Source organism: Podarcis vaucheri, assembly GCF_965113315.1.
Source record: "Podarcis vaucheri genome assembly, chromosome: 8".
NCBI lineage: Eukaryota > Metazoa > Chordata > Lepidosauria > Squamata > Lacertidae > Podarcis > Podarcis vaucheri.
The window spans coordinates 4,308,504-4,321,798 of NC_138766.1; the positions used below are offsets into that span (position 1 = coordinate 4,308,504).

At 47.6% G+C, this 13,295-nt stretch overlaps 1 protein-coding gene across 5 annotated transcripts in view; it reads right to left on the reverse strand.

Annotated features, from left to right (window-relative positions):
* The window catches only part of CFAP61 (cilia and flagella associated protein 61), a 150,733-nt gene that overhangs the window by 120,645 nt on the left and 16,793 nt on the right, over positions 1-13,295 (reverse strand). For all 5 annotated transcript variants that reach the window (XM_082234208.1, XM_082234209.1, XM_082234206.1 and 2 more), the window contains exon 8: positions 6,565-6,715. In XM_082234208.1, the coding sequence (XP_082090334.1) occupies positions 6,565-6,715 (151 nt within the window). The remainder of the gene's footprint in view (positions 1-6,564; positions 6,716-13,295) is intronic.

The following is a 13,295-nucleotide window of genomic DNA, read 5'->3' on the forward strand; positions in this document are numbered from 1 at the left end:
ATCATGATGGCTCAAAAATGGTTTTTTATTACATTTTCAGAGAGAAAAAATATATAATCATTTTCAAGCTAATCAGCTCAAAACCCTTTTTTATTAAAGCTGCATGAAAACATAATTATTTGTAACAGCAAACTTATGAAACAGCATTTGTCAAACCAAGTGCAAAACATAATGGTAGCATCCCCTGCTGGTGTAAAATTTTGCATGGGTTAATTTAACCACATTTCAAAGCTACACACAATAGCGTAACCACAAAAGCAGGTATTGGAAGCTGCACATTTACTTGCAAGAGCTCAGTTAAAGCCCCTGATGGCAATGCATTTTTCCCAGGCTCATGCATCTCATTATCTTTCAGTTATAAGTTAACAATGTTCACACTTCAATATGCTAGAATAACTTGAGAAAATAGAAAGTTTACAATGGGTGTATTTGCCTTATTTCATGACACTGTGACTGTGCTCCAACCTGCACAGCTTTAACCATGAAAAATGGATTGCGTTCAAGTAGGGTCACCATATTTCTAGAAGTAAATTCAGGACAAAAACTTATTGAGCTCTTTTTGGGAAATGTCTGGGAAATTCCAGGTGTATGGCAACCCTAGTTCAGGCGAAGATTTCTCCACAGGACAACTGGAACATACATAGAAAAACTAAGGTCTACAGTTAGAGCAAGCTGGAATTAGCTAGAGAAAGGTGCACCTAATGGACTGAAGGAGCACAGGAAGTAGCTGCTTACTCACTGAGTTTGAGTATTTCTTGCCTTGGACTTTGGTGCAGATATTAACCCATGTGACCGCCTAATGCCCATGGAAAACATTCATACCAAGTACTTCCCCTTGTTTCTCACTGGAGGCAGCGGGGGGGGGGTAGGATTCTCTCTGTAATAACAGACTCTCACCTGGGGGCTAGGTATATGTCAGGGAACTGACATCAGAGGAAAGGGAGGTGGTAGGGCTCCCAAAGACTGGGAGAGAGTCAGCAGCTAAAGCAGGGACAAGGAGGGGGAGCGAGGGGTCTCTGGAGGAGGATCTCAGTAATGCTGAGAGAGACGCAGCAGCCCAGGCAGGAAACAGCAGGGGAGAGAAAGGGGTGAGAGACACTTCCAGCGAAAATAGCGGGGAGGTGTCAGAAGCAACGGCAGGGAGACCCTTGCTTCACCGGAAGCTGCCACGTCGTGAGTCCAGGAGACGCGTTTCCGTTAAGGAACTTCTTTGCTGGAAGCGCTTCCGCAGGCAGCCACTGTCAGACTCTACTAGTGACTAGAGCAGACATGTCTGAGGAGCTCTGTCACACACAGAGGTTTGTGGGGCCGCACAAACTCTGAAGGGGCACTATTTTAAGCACAAGCAGCTAATCATCCCCTGACAGCAGTCTGACAGTCTCTGTACGCTGCCTGTGCAGGAGAAAGCATCATGAGCGACCCAGCCGGAGACGGAGCCGGAGGAGGAGGGGGTGGAGCTGGTCCAAGCTTGGAAGAAAGATACCGAGCGTTGGAGGTCCAACTTGCGCTGCAGACGGCGAGGCTCGAGGAGAGAAGGGCTCAGGATGCTGACAAAAAGGGGAGAACCACTCAGTTCCCCAGAAAGGTACCAGGATTGGTGCAGAAGTTTGGGGGGGACCCCAAGGATTACCATGCCTTTAGGACTGAGATGCAATATGACCTGAATGTGCAGTTTGATGAGTTCCCTGATGAGGAATCGCGAGTTGCTTTCGTAATTGGGCATCTTGAGAAGGGGGCGTGGGACTGGGTTCGACCCCTGATGGCAACGCACAACGATATCCTAAAGGACACTATGAAATTCTTTCGTGCAATGGATATCATGTTTTCCAGCGATATTGAGGAAGGGGTGGTGCGCAGACAGCTAATGGCTTGCAAGCAGGGAAGCAGATCTGTCCGTGAGTACTGGACTGAATTTACCATGCTGATTCACAGATTGGGGTGGGATTTATCGGCAGCACCAATTCAGATGCTATTTGAAGAAGGTCTTTCTTCAGCTGTGAAGGACGAGCTGGCCAGGAGCCCCAGGGCGGTGTCTATGGATCAGCTGACCAAATCTGCGCTGACCATTGGAGCGCGCCAGGAGGCAAGAGCCTTGGAGAGGCGGGAAGGGAGAGGGGAACGTTGGAAGGAGTTACGCATTCCAGACATTCCTGAGCCAGCTTTCCCGCCGGCAGAGCCGATGGAAATCGGAACAGCCCGCGCGCGCGCAGTTTCAAAGCCCAGTGAGGGGGCGAAGAAGGAGGGAAAGGGAGCCCGGAAATGCTATCTCTGCCAACAGCCAGGCCACTTTGCCAGAGTCTGCCCCCAGAGGAAGGAATGGCAAGGGATGGTGGGAGCAGTTGAGGGGGAAGAGCAGGGAGAAACGGAGCAGGTAAAAGCCAACGCCTGGTTGCCAGAGTCAGGGCACTGCAGCCAGGCCAAAGAGCAGTGAAAGTGCCCGTGCCAGAAGCTCCTCGACCTGCTCTAGTGATTGAAGTGTTGCTAGAGCTGCAAAATGGACACCCCCTAAAAATAAAGGCGCTGTTGGACTCAGGCAGCTCCTGCAATTTTATGAGCAAGGAGTTTGCTGCTGAACATCAGATACAGACTATCCCTTTAAGCAACCCCCTGCAGGTGACCACGATCGATGGCAGGGAACTGTTGGGAGGAGGAGTCAGCTTGCAGACCGTCCCAATGATAATGAGGGTGGCAAGGCACACAGAACTGATAGCGTTTAATGTGGCCACCTTGGGAGGCGCTCCCATTATTTTGGGAATGAGCTGGCTAGCCTTACATGATCCGCTGGTGGGCTGGCATCAAAGAGTGGTTTCCTTCGGTTCAGCACATTGCTTAGAACACTGCAGGGGGGAAAAGGGGTCAGCAGGGGCCCAAGCCACCCTAGCAGGGACTGAAGTAATGGAGAAGGGGAAGGTGCCACCACAGTATGCTGATCTCAGCGACGTGTTCAGCGAGAAGGAAGCTGACCAACTACCCCCGCATAGGCCCTTTGATTGCCAGATCAATTTACTCCCTGGAGCACAGCTTCCTGTAGGCAAGTTGTATGCCATGTCAGACAGGGAAATGCAGGAGTTGCGAGCGTTCATTGACAAGAACCTGAAGAGAGGCTTCATCAGAGAGTCCAAGGCAGCGGGGGGTAGCCCAGTGTTTTTTGTGGATAAAAAAAACACGGACAAGCCGAGGCTGGTATGTGACTTTCGGCGCCTAAATGCAGTGACAGAGCCGGCGGCTTTTCCTATGCCCAGGATTGATGATATTTTGACCAGGGTGCGAAAAGGAAAGATTTTTACAAAGCTGGACCTAAGGGGGGCGTACAACCTGATACGTATAAGGAAAGGGGATGAATGGAAGACCACCATGTTCACCCCTTTGGGGGCATTTGAATACCTCGTTATGCCTTTTGGATTACAAACAGGCTCCGCGTGTTTTCAAGCCTTCATGAACCACGTACTGGGGCCTTTGCTCTACAAGAATTGCGTGGCCTTCTTAGATGACGTGTTGGTGTATTCGGAGAATGAGGAGCAACATGTGAGAGACGTCAGAGAAGTGTTGAGCAGGCTGCAAGCCAACAGACTGTGGGTGAAACTGGAGAAGTGTCAGTTTCATACCAAGGAGGTGGAATTCCTGGGGTACCGCTTGTCAGACAAGGGGTTGGCCATGGACCCCGGCAAGGTTCAAGCGGTGCTGGAATGGAAAACACCCAAGACCAAGAAGGATGTGCAGAGGTTCCTAGGGTTTGGAAACTTTTATCGTAAGTTCATCCGAAACTTCGCCCACCTGACGGCGCCCATCACGGACTGTCTCAGCAGTAAAAAGAAGTTTGTTTGGACGGGGGAGGCGGAGCGAGCGTTTGAGGAACTGAAAAGGGCCTTCGCCTCGGATGAACAACTTCTACATGTGGATTTACAAAAAAAGCTGAGGGTCGAAACAGACGCTTCTGACAGAGCCATAGGGGCGGTGCTTCTTCTGCAGCCAGGGAAGGAGGGGTCAGAGTGGCGACCGTGTGCCTTCTTTTCGCGAAAGCTGAACAAATCTGAGAGGAACTACACGGTGTACGACCGGGAACTTCTTGCGATTCATGAGGCCTTCCGGAGATGGAGGCACCTGCTAATTGGTGCACAACAGAAGGTGCAAGTGTGCACGGACCATAAGAATCTAGAGTATTGGAGAACTGCGCGAGTGCTCAACCAACGGCAGTTGAGATGGGCCCAGGAGTTCTCCAAATTTAACTTTGAGATTTGTTACGTACCAGGCCCGGAGAACGTTAGGGCGGACGCTCTCTCACGCAAACCTGAATATTTGGAGGGAGAGGGTGCACCCGAAGAGACCCATGTCATTCCCGAGGACCGCTGGGTGTGTGGGGCGTTGTACTACAAGGGAGCGTTATACATACCTGAAGGGGAATTGAGGGAAAAGGTACTCAAGCAACTGCACGATAGCCCCACAGCAGGGCATTTTGGGCAACACAAAACCATGTGGCTGGTTACCAGGGAATTCTGGTGGCCCAAGGTCAGGGAAGATGTGCGGGAATATGTGAGAGGGTGTGACCGATGCCAACGAGCCAAGGGGGAGAGGCGGGCACCGGCAGGTTTATTAGAACCACTACCCACGCCGGAAAGGCCATGGGAGGCAGTGGCAATAGATTTCATGACTGATCTGCCCAGGTCCAAAGGGAAAACAGCCATCATGGTTGTGGTAGACCTGTTAACCAAGATGGCCCACTTTATAGCCTGCTCACATGCGGTCACAGCGGAAGAAACCGCTAAATTGTTTGTGGAAAATGTGTTTAGGCTGCATGGCGCCCCCTTGAGGGTGGTTTCTGACCGAGGGAAACAATTTACTTCCAGGTTCTGGAGGAAGCTCATGAGCTTATTGCATGTAGAGGTGAATTTCTCTACTGCCCGTCATCCAGAAACCAACGGGCAGGCGGAAAGAGCTAATGGTGTCCTCCAGCAATATTTGAGGTGTTATGTGAATGACAGAGAGAATGATTGGGTGGAGAAGCTGGCGTTGGCAGAATTTGCCTACAACAATGCAGAGAACGTGTCCACGGGGATGAGCCCTTTTTTGGCTAATCACGGGTGTCATCCCCGAGCATTCCCAGGGGGGGAAGGGGAGAACTGGAGCGTTCCAGCCACAGAACAGTTCGTTGAAGAAATGGAAGCGATCCATCGCCAGCTCCAACTTAATTTAAACAGGGCGAAGGAGGAATATAAGAGGCAGGCAGACAAAACCAGAAGGGAAGGGGAAAGCATTAGGGTGGGGGACCAGGTGTGGCTGTCCACCCAAGGGTTACCATTTAAAGGAGGTTGTAAGAAGTTAAGACCCAAAAGACTGGGCCCATTTGAAGTCACGCAACAGGTCAACCCAGTGGCTTTCAGACTCCGGTTACCGAACCACATGAAGTTGCACCCAGTGTTCCACAGGTCGTTGCTGTCACCGTATATAGGGGACAGAGAGGGGAGGGTCAATAGGGGACCAGCTATGGAGGAAAAAGAACACAGCTACCATGTAGCGGAGATTCTCGATTCCAGGTGGAAGGGAGAGCAAGTAGAGTATTTGGTAATGTGGGAAGGGGAGCCGGAGTCGGAAAACACCTGGGTCAGGGCAGAGGATGTAGATGACGAGGTTTTGATTGAAACTTTTCATCAGAGATTCCCTCGTAAACCCCAGCCAGTGGCGAGGTTCCGGAGGGAATACTTCGCCACCACCGACGAAGAAGAAGAGTTGGAGTGGTTCTCTGATTCCGAGGTGGAGGAGGATTCAGCGAGTCGGAACGAAGACCGATGGAGGGAAATGTTCGAGACGTCTGAAGATGAAGAGGATTCTTTTCGGGGTTTCAGCTCCTCACCGCCCAGAGGAGAGAGTAGGGGCGGGGGAGAAGGGGGCCCTGGAGGGGAGGTGGATGTCAGGGAACTGACATCAGAGGAAAGGGAGGTGGTAGGGCTCCCAAAGACTGGGAGAGAGTCAGCAGCTAAAGCAGGGACAAGGAGGGGGAGCGAGGGGTCTCTGGAGGAGGATCTCAGTAATGCTGAGAGAGACGCAGCAGCCCAGGCAGGAAACAGCAGGGGAGAGAAAGGGGTGAGAGACACTTCCAGCGAAAATAGCGGGGAGGTGTCAGAAGCAACTGCAGGGAGACCCTTGCTTCGCCGGAAGCTGCCACGTCGTGAGTCCAGGAGACGCGTTTCCGTTAAGGAACTTCTTTGCTGGAAGCGCTTCCGCAGGCAGCCACTGTCAGACTCTACTAGTGACTAGAGCAGACATGTCTGAGGAGCTCTGTCACACACAGAGGTTTGTGGGGCCGCACAAACTCTGAAGGGGCACTATTTTAAGCACAAGCAGCTAATCATCCCCTGACAGTATAGAAACCATTTTCTCAAACCTTTTGACAGACTGGGCAATTTCACCTATTTCCTTTCTCCTCTGAACAAAAAAAGAGGAAAAAATCTACTATAAAAATGAGTTCCTTATATAAATACCACCTACTTCCCTTGTCTCTCACCTGAGCGTTTAACAATATTCAAACCAATGCAGTTAATTAAACTGTACAAAGCGTTGCATTTTTACCTGTGTCACTTGGCTTCCGTGGTGGCTTCAGAATGTCATCTGGGTGTGGTTTACATAGTCCGTGGAATGGACCCAAGTCAAAACAGTCATGAAGCAACTGTATACTCACTTCAGAGCATACACTCATGAAGCCCACTGCTATGCCATCATCCTGAAACATGATAATTGAACAGATGTCAATCTTTTTAAAAAACGTATTTCAAAAGCTAAGAAGGGACACCAGTGCTTTTTTCTGGGGGGATGCAAGGGTACGCATACCCCCCTAAACATTTTGTGGATCTAGGTTTGGCCTCATTGGGGGCAGTATTTCAATATGAGTAGGAAAATGAGAGTACCCCTAAACATTTTTTTTAGAAAAAAAGGACTGAGGGAAGCCATTGGCCAATCTAATTCAATGTGCCCTAAAGAATGCTTTCTCATATAACACAGCTAAAGAATGTCTGGCAGAGAATATCTTAAATAGAAATATTTACAAGAAATATATATTTATTCTGGAGAAATTTTAAGAGCAAAGCGAGCAATGTATTATAATGTAGAATTTGATTAGAGAAGTGTACCGTACTTTTCTCTCTATAACACGTAGATTTTTTTCTCCTAAAAAGTAAGGGGAAATGTCTGTGCGTGTTATTGAGCGAATGTGTGGTCCCTGGGGCCGGCTGGCCCGAGCGCAGGGGCAAAAATCAGACAAAAATCCAATCGCGAGCGTCACGGAGGAGGGAGCTCCGTGAGAGAGGAAGCTGTTGCTTTCCTGCATTCTGCCTCAGGGTCTTACTGCCCACCCACTTCTGTTTCGGTTCCTGTTTGCTCAAACGGAACAAAGAGCAAGCAAATCCCCTCCCCTCCAGGCAAGCAGAGGGGAAAGGAAAGGATCGAGTCCTTCCTTCTAATTCCTCTCCGTGCTCCGGTGCTGCTGTGTCCAGGGAAGCATTTTAGGGACTCGCAGGCAGCCGGAAAACATGCAGGTGGGAGAGAGAGGGGGGGGCTGGCTTGGGTGTGTGTGTGGGGGGGAACTTTTGCCTTCCTTTCCTCCCTCCCGTTAAACCCCTCTCCTGCATTCTTAGCCACACTCCTCTCGTGCTCCTTGTCCCTTCTGTGTTTTTCCTTCCCTCCCCACTTAAAACATGGTTACAAAGCATGGATCCACATGGATTCTCAGGATCTTTGAATAATAGAATAGAATCATAGAATCATAGAGTTGGAAGAGACCACAAGGGCCATCGAGTCCAACCCCCTGCCAAGCAGGAAACACCATCAGAGCACTCCTGACATATGGTTGTTTCTCCAGGCTAAACATGCCCAGCTCCCTTAGCCGTTCCTCATAAGGCATTGTTTCCAGGCCTTTGACCATTTTGGTTGCCCTCCTCTGGACATTGGCATTGGGTCACCCCAAATTCACCATCAGATCACATAGCATGTCCATGGCTACAGCCTGCACCAAAAAAATCACGCACCCACTGTTGCCTGGGGCCACAATGGTGCAAAAACGTGGTTACAAAGCACAGATCCACATGGATTCTCAGGATTTTTGCACTGGGCTACCCCAAACTCACCATCAGATCACATGTCTGTGGCCACAGCATGAGGCACAAAAATGATACATCCACTGTTTCATTCAGAATTTCCCCCCTTGTTTTCCTCCTCTAAAAACAATGTGCGTGTTATGGTCAGGTGTGTGTTATAGAGCGAAAAATACGGTATTTGTTAATATGCAATGTGAAATACAGTGGTACCTCGGGTTAAGTACCGTATTTTTCGCCCTATAGGATGCACTTTTCCCCCTCCGAAAATGAAGGGGAAATGTGTGTGCGTCCTATGAGCGAATGCAGGCTTTCGCTGAAGCCTGGAGAGCGAAAGGGGTTGGTGCGCACCGACCCCTTTGGCTCTCCAGGCTTCAGGACGCTCTGCGCAGCCCTCGGGAGCCCGGCGCAAAGTCGCGCCGGGCTCCTAAGGGCTGCACAGAGCTGCCTGCAGTCCCAGGCTTCGCGTTTTAATGTGCTTGTAACTGCCACTGTGCTAACCCTGCTATGTGAGAGTAAAGAATCGCTCTTCCACACCTCTCTCCTGGATAGGAAATGCCCAAAGACCTCCTGATTGTATTATATGGACCCCTCAAAGTGGTAGAAATTACAATCTATTTAATAACAGCTTACTGAATAGTCATTTGTCAAGACTGTAAAAGATCCCATTACAACAAAAACATGGTTAATAAGAACTTGGGAAATTAAAAAATACAAGCAAAACTAGATACTTGGATGAATCCTAAGCAGGTTTATTCAGAAGGTCTCCTTGATAAATACACTTAGGATTTTCCCAGTAAAAATTTGTATAATTAAACTTTAGAGCAAGTGTGGGGAACCATCCCTCACCTTCCTCTCCCAGGACTAATTTTCAATGGGACAATTTTCGTTGGCACTGCACCCGGGAAGAAAAAGAGTAAACTCCTCCTCTGCATTTTGTGTTTCCAATGAAAAGCAGGGCTGCCTGCCTTTACTGCTGCTGCTGCTGCTGTTTAACTAGAGTGACTTCGTGTTTAGTGCTACATCTTGTTTGGCCCTTTGTTACACACAGAAGTCATAACACCAAGGAAAATGGCCCTGTCTTTTAGCATCATGCAATTGTTTGACCAACAATATTAGACAAAAATAGCTTTCCAAGTGGTTCAACTTTTCGTCTAGGTCCTAAACCAATATTTTTCTAAAGAACTGAATTGACACAGCTGGCATCAACACTTCAATAAAAATAAAAACACATATAGTTCCCCTTCCCCCTTGATCATTTGTTTGCTTAGCTGAACAAAGCTGGAGCCCTGCAGTTGCTTGGCTCCAATGTAATTTTAGGCCCAAGGCTCAGCTGAAGCTGATTAAACAATCTATTTGCCATATGTGCAGAAAGAACCCGCCAGCTTCATTCTTTGGAGGGCAAACTGACTTCTATCTTGGCCCACATGGCAGTGCTTTCCCAAGCTACAGCAGCACTGATGAACCTCTGAAGGATTTTCTTGGGTTTGTACTGATAATGGCCAGACAAGGGTGCATTATTTATAAGATAAGCTTTGAACAAGTGTTTTACTCTGCTAAATGATTAATTGAAATCAAGCTGTAAGCAAGCTACACTGGTGTCATTTAAACTAAGGAGTTTATTAAAAATACTCTGCACCACTGTTTTTCAACCTCTTGAGACTGATGAACCTTCGCTGCACTCAAAATTAAATAGGCCCATGAACTCTTAACACTTGAACACCTGGTGATGAATCTCCCTTAAAAACAGATAAATAGATAGATACATAATTTATGACTAAAATTGACATACCACTGGCTAGTATTTTATTTTTGCTAGCATTTTTTAAGCTAAAGTTTCACAGCTATACTCTGCCAATTCCTTAATTCTTTACTTACTGATAATTAATTGCTGCATTGATTCAAGAGCGGCAGGCAAAGCCCTGAAGATGATTCACCAAGAGGGAAGTCCCACAGCCAGCCCTTTCCCCCTGGAAGTACTAGATCCTTAAGATGATGTAAAAGAATAAACACTTTTCCTCTAATGAACTCCAGAGCAGAGTTTATAGTTACTACTGCAAAACTAAAACAAGAAACTGGCTGGCAACTGCTTTTCAATCATAAGCAGTCACTTCTGCCTAACCAATACTAAGGTAAAGAAACCAATGTTTCATTGGACTGAAGTCAGAACATGGCAGAGAGCACTAGCAAACCAATGAAATCCATGGGCTTATAACAAACCTAGAATAATTATTCTATTACAGTACTTATTATTCTGTTGCTTAGAGACAGAACTTCCCAGTTACTTCTGATGCCATGACAAATCCCTATATTCTGATTTAGACCAACAGTGGCATCTAAAGTATCTGGGAATCTGGATTCTTACATGGAAGCCATAGTTTTTGTTTTACTTCCATTCAACTTTCTTTATACTCTGCCAAAGGAAGGATGGGTTTCTACTGGCCTCAGATTACCACAAAAATGTGAAGCATCACCCTAGTGCTTTAGTCTCCTTTGAAAGCACATTAAACAACTGACCAGAGATGCTCTGTAAGGGACTACCGTATTTTTCGCTCCATAGGACGCACCTGACCAAAAGACGCACCAAGTTTTTAGAGCAGGAAAATAAGAAGAAAAAATCCAACTCAAATGTTGTACTAAACTATTTAAAACAGCAAAGTGGGTGGCTCCTGTCCACTTTGCTGCTTTAAAGCGAGCCACAATATATAATGAAGAGAATGGAAAAAGGACAGACATTCCATTATAATGTAGCTGTTTTCATCATCACTGGGAAGTCAGTATTGGCAGCAGTCACAAAAATTAAAATTTGAGCATTTTACTGTTATTAATCAAGAATATTAATAGTCAGGGAGAGAAACCAGGGCTGTGCAAATGAGAAGTGCTTGGAGTATGGAGGAACAGCAAAGAGATCCAATGATTGCGCTCCAGATCCTAAATCTCTGAAGTTTTCTCAAAACAGGCCTGGTTGTTTTGAAAGGAAGATTCAAAGAGTGGGAAATGGAGTGATTGAGCAAAGAACAGAGGAGGAAAAGAGGGCAGATAAATAGCTCCCATTCAATAACAAGAGAACACAATGTTTTTGGTTTGGTATAGGTGGACTGTACTTGTAAGAATTTGTATAATGAATTATAGATTTGGAGTGGAAAATCAGTGCCTCTTTTCAGCAATAAAGATTAGCTGCTAGGAACATGGTCCACACACAAACACACAGGATGTCTGGTTATAGTTGCAGTTACAGATAGGTAGCCGTGTTGGTCTGCCATAGTCAAAATAAAAAAATTCCTTCCAGTAGCACCTTAAAGACCAACTAAGTTAGTTCTTGGTATGAGCTTTCGTGTGCATGCACACTTCTTCAGATACAGAGCAGTGTATCTGAAAAAGTGTGCATGCACACAAAAGCTCATACCAAGAACTAACTTAGTTGGTCTTTAAGGTGCTACTGGAAGGAATTTTTTTATTTTGGTTATAGTTGTTTAGTTTAAACTGTTACTGAGCCAGATGCCTGCTCGGTTTTAGCTGAGCTCACTAATACTGAATTGTGGAAATGCTTTGCATGTATTTATGACTATTTCTGCAAAACTGCTACCTGAAGAAATCCCCAAACTTAGTATTTTTAAACTTCAAATGGAGCTCAGAATCCGGTTAGGCAATCCTTTGCAGTTGAATTAGGAGGCACTGAGAGAAAGCAATTTGCTGCTCCCCACCCCCCTCCACCCCAGGATCACACAGCCTTCCCTCTGCTTGCAAACCTTGTCGGAGCTTCACGGGGAATGCGAACGCTATAGGCAGAGCAGTGTGGCTCCCCCCCCCCCCAAAGCACCCCAGGAGCGCAGGGCAAAGACGCACAGCCTTCCCTCTGCTTGCAAACCTTGTCGGGGCTTCAGGGGGAATGCAAAAGCTATAGGCAGAGCAGTGTGGCTCCCCCCCCCAAAAGCACCCCAGGAGCGCAGGGCAAAGACGCACAGCCTTCCCTCTGCTTGCAAACCTTGTCGGAGCTTCAGGGGGAATGCAAAAGCTGTAGGCAGAGCAGTGTAGCTCCTCCCCCCCTCCACCCCAGGATCACACAGCCTTCCCTCTGCTTGCAAACCTTGTCGGAGCTTCAGGGGGAATGCAAAAGCTATAGGCGGAGCAGCGTGGCTCCTCCCCCACCCCCAAAGAGCACCCCAGGAGCGCAGGGCAAAGACGCACAGCCTTCCCGCTGCTTGCAAACGTTGCCGGGGCTTCAGGGGAAAGCGGAGGCAGCCGGCAGAGCACCGTGGCTCCTCCCCCCATCCCCGAAGAGCACCCCAGCAGCGTAGGGCAACAGCGATTTGGCTCCAGGGACCACACATTCGCTCCATAAGACGCACAGACATTTTCCCTTCCTTTTTAGGAGGAAAAAAGTGCGTCCAATGGTGCGAAAAATACGGTAAGTGTTCTCAGACTGTGGTTTTGCTTAAATTTAAAAGCCTATGAATGTGATCTACTGCCTTATCTTCTTCCTCTTCTTCCCCACCAAACAAACAATGACAGTTAACCTCACTGGTTTTAAAAAGGCATTTCTCCAGTATTACTCACTGAAATCTTCCTCGTGTGCTAGACTGCACAGTTATAAGCTAGCCCTTGTGCTCTGTTTTACAAGGATTTGTTAAAGCCTGTGTCCTTTGGAGTTTGGGAAAACTTTTTATTTTTTCTAGAAATGGAATAGAGGAAGGGCACTTATCAGTAGGGCTTAGAACAGGGACGGAGAACCTGTTGCTGGGCAACCACTCCCAGAATCCCTGACCACTGGCCATGCAGGCTGGGGCTGATGGTTTCCTAGCCCTGACTTACAAACGCTTCTCCAAACAGACAGCCTCAACCAGACTTACCCAACCTGGTGCCTTCTAGATATTTGGACCACAAGTCCCACCAGCCCCAGCCAGCGTGGAAGTTGTAGTCCAAAACATCTGGAGGAGACCACGTTGGAGAAGGCTGGCTTCGGGTTTGTCAGGCTAGGTTCAGACTGACAGGTAGCAGCCAGTCAGGATTATTTTTGGGGAACCTCTACAAAAAAGGGGGTCCATCCTCCCTCCATCAGCAAAGATGCCACTAATTTTGTAGCTGACCTGAGCTCATAGGAAACAATGAGAAAATCCATGATTTATTTGTACCACTGCCCTTCCCACCAGGAAAAAAGACAGAAGCAAAGGCAGTTCTGTTCTCTTATTTTCTGTGAATGTTTTTGTTTTGTAT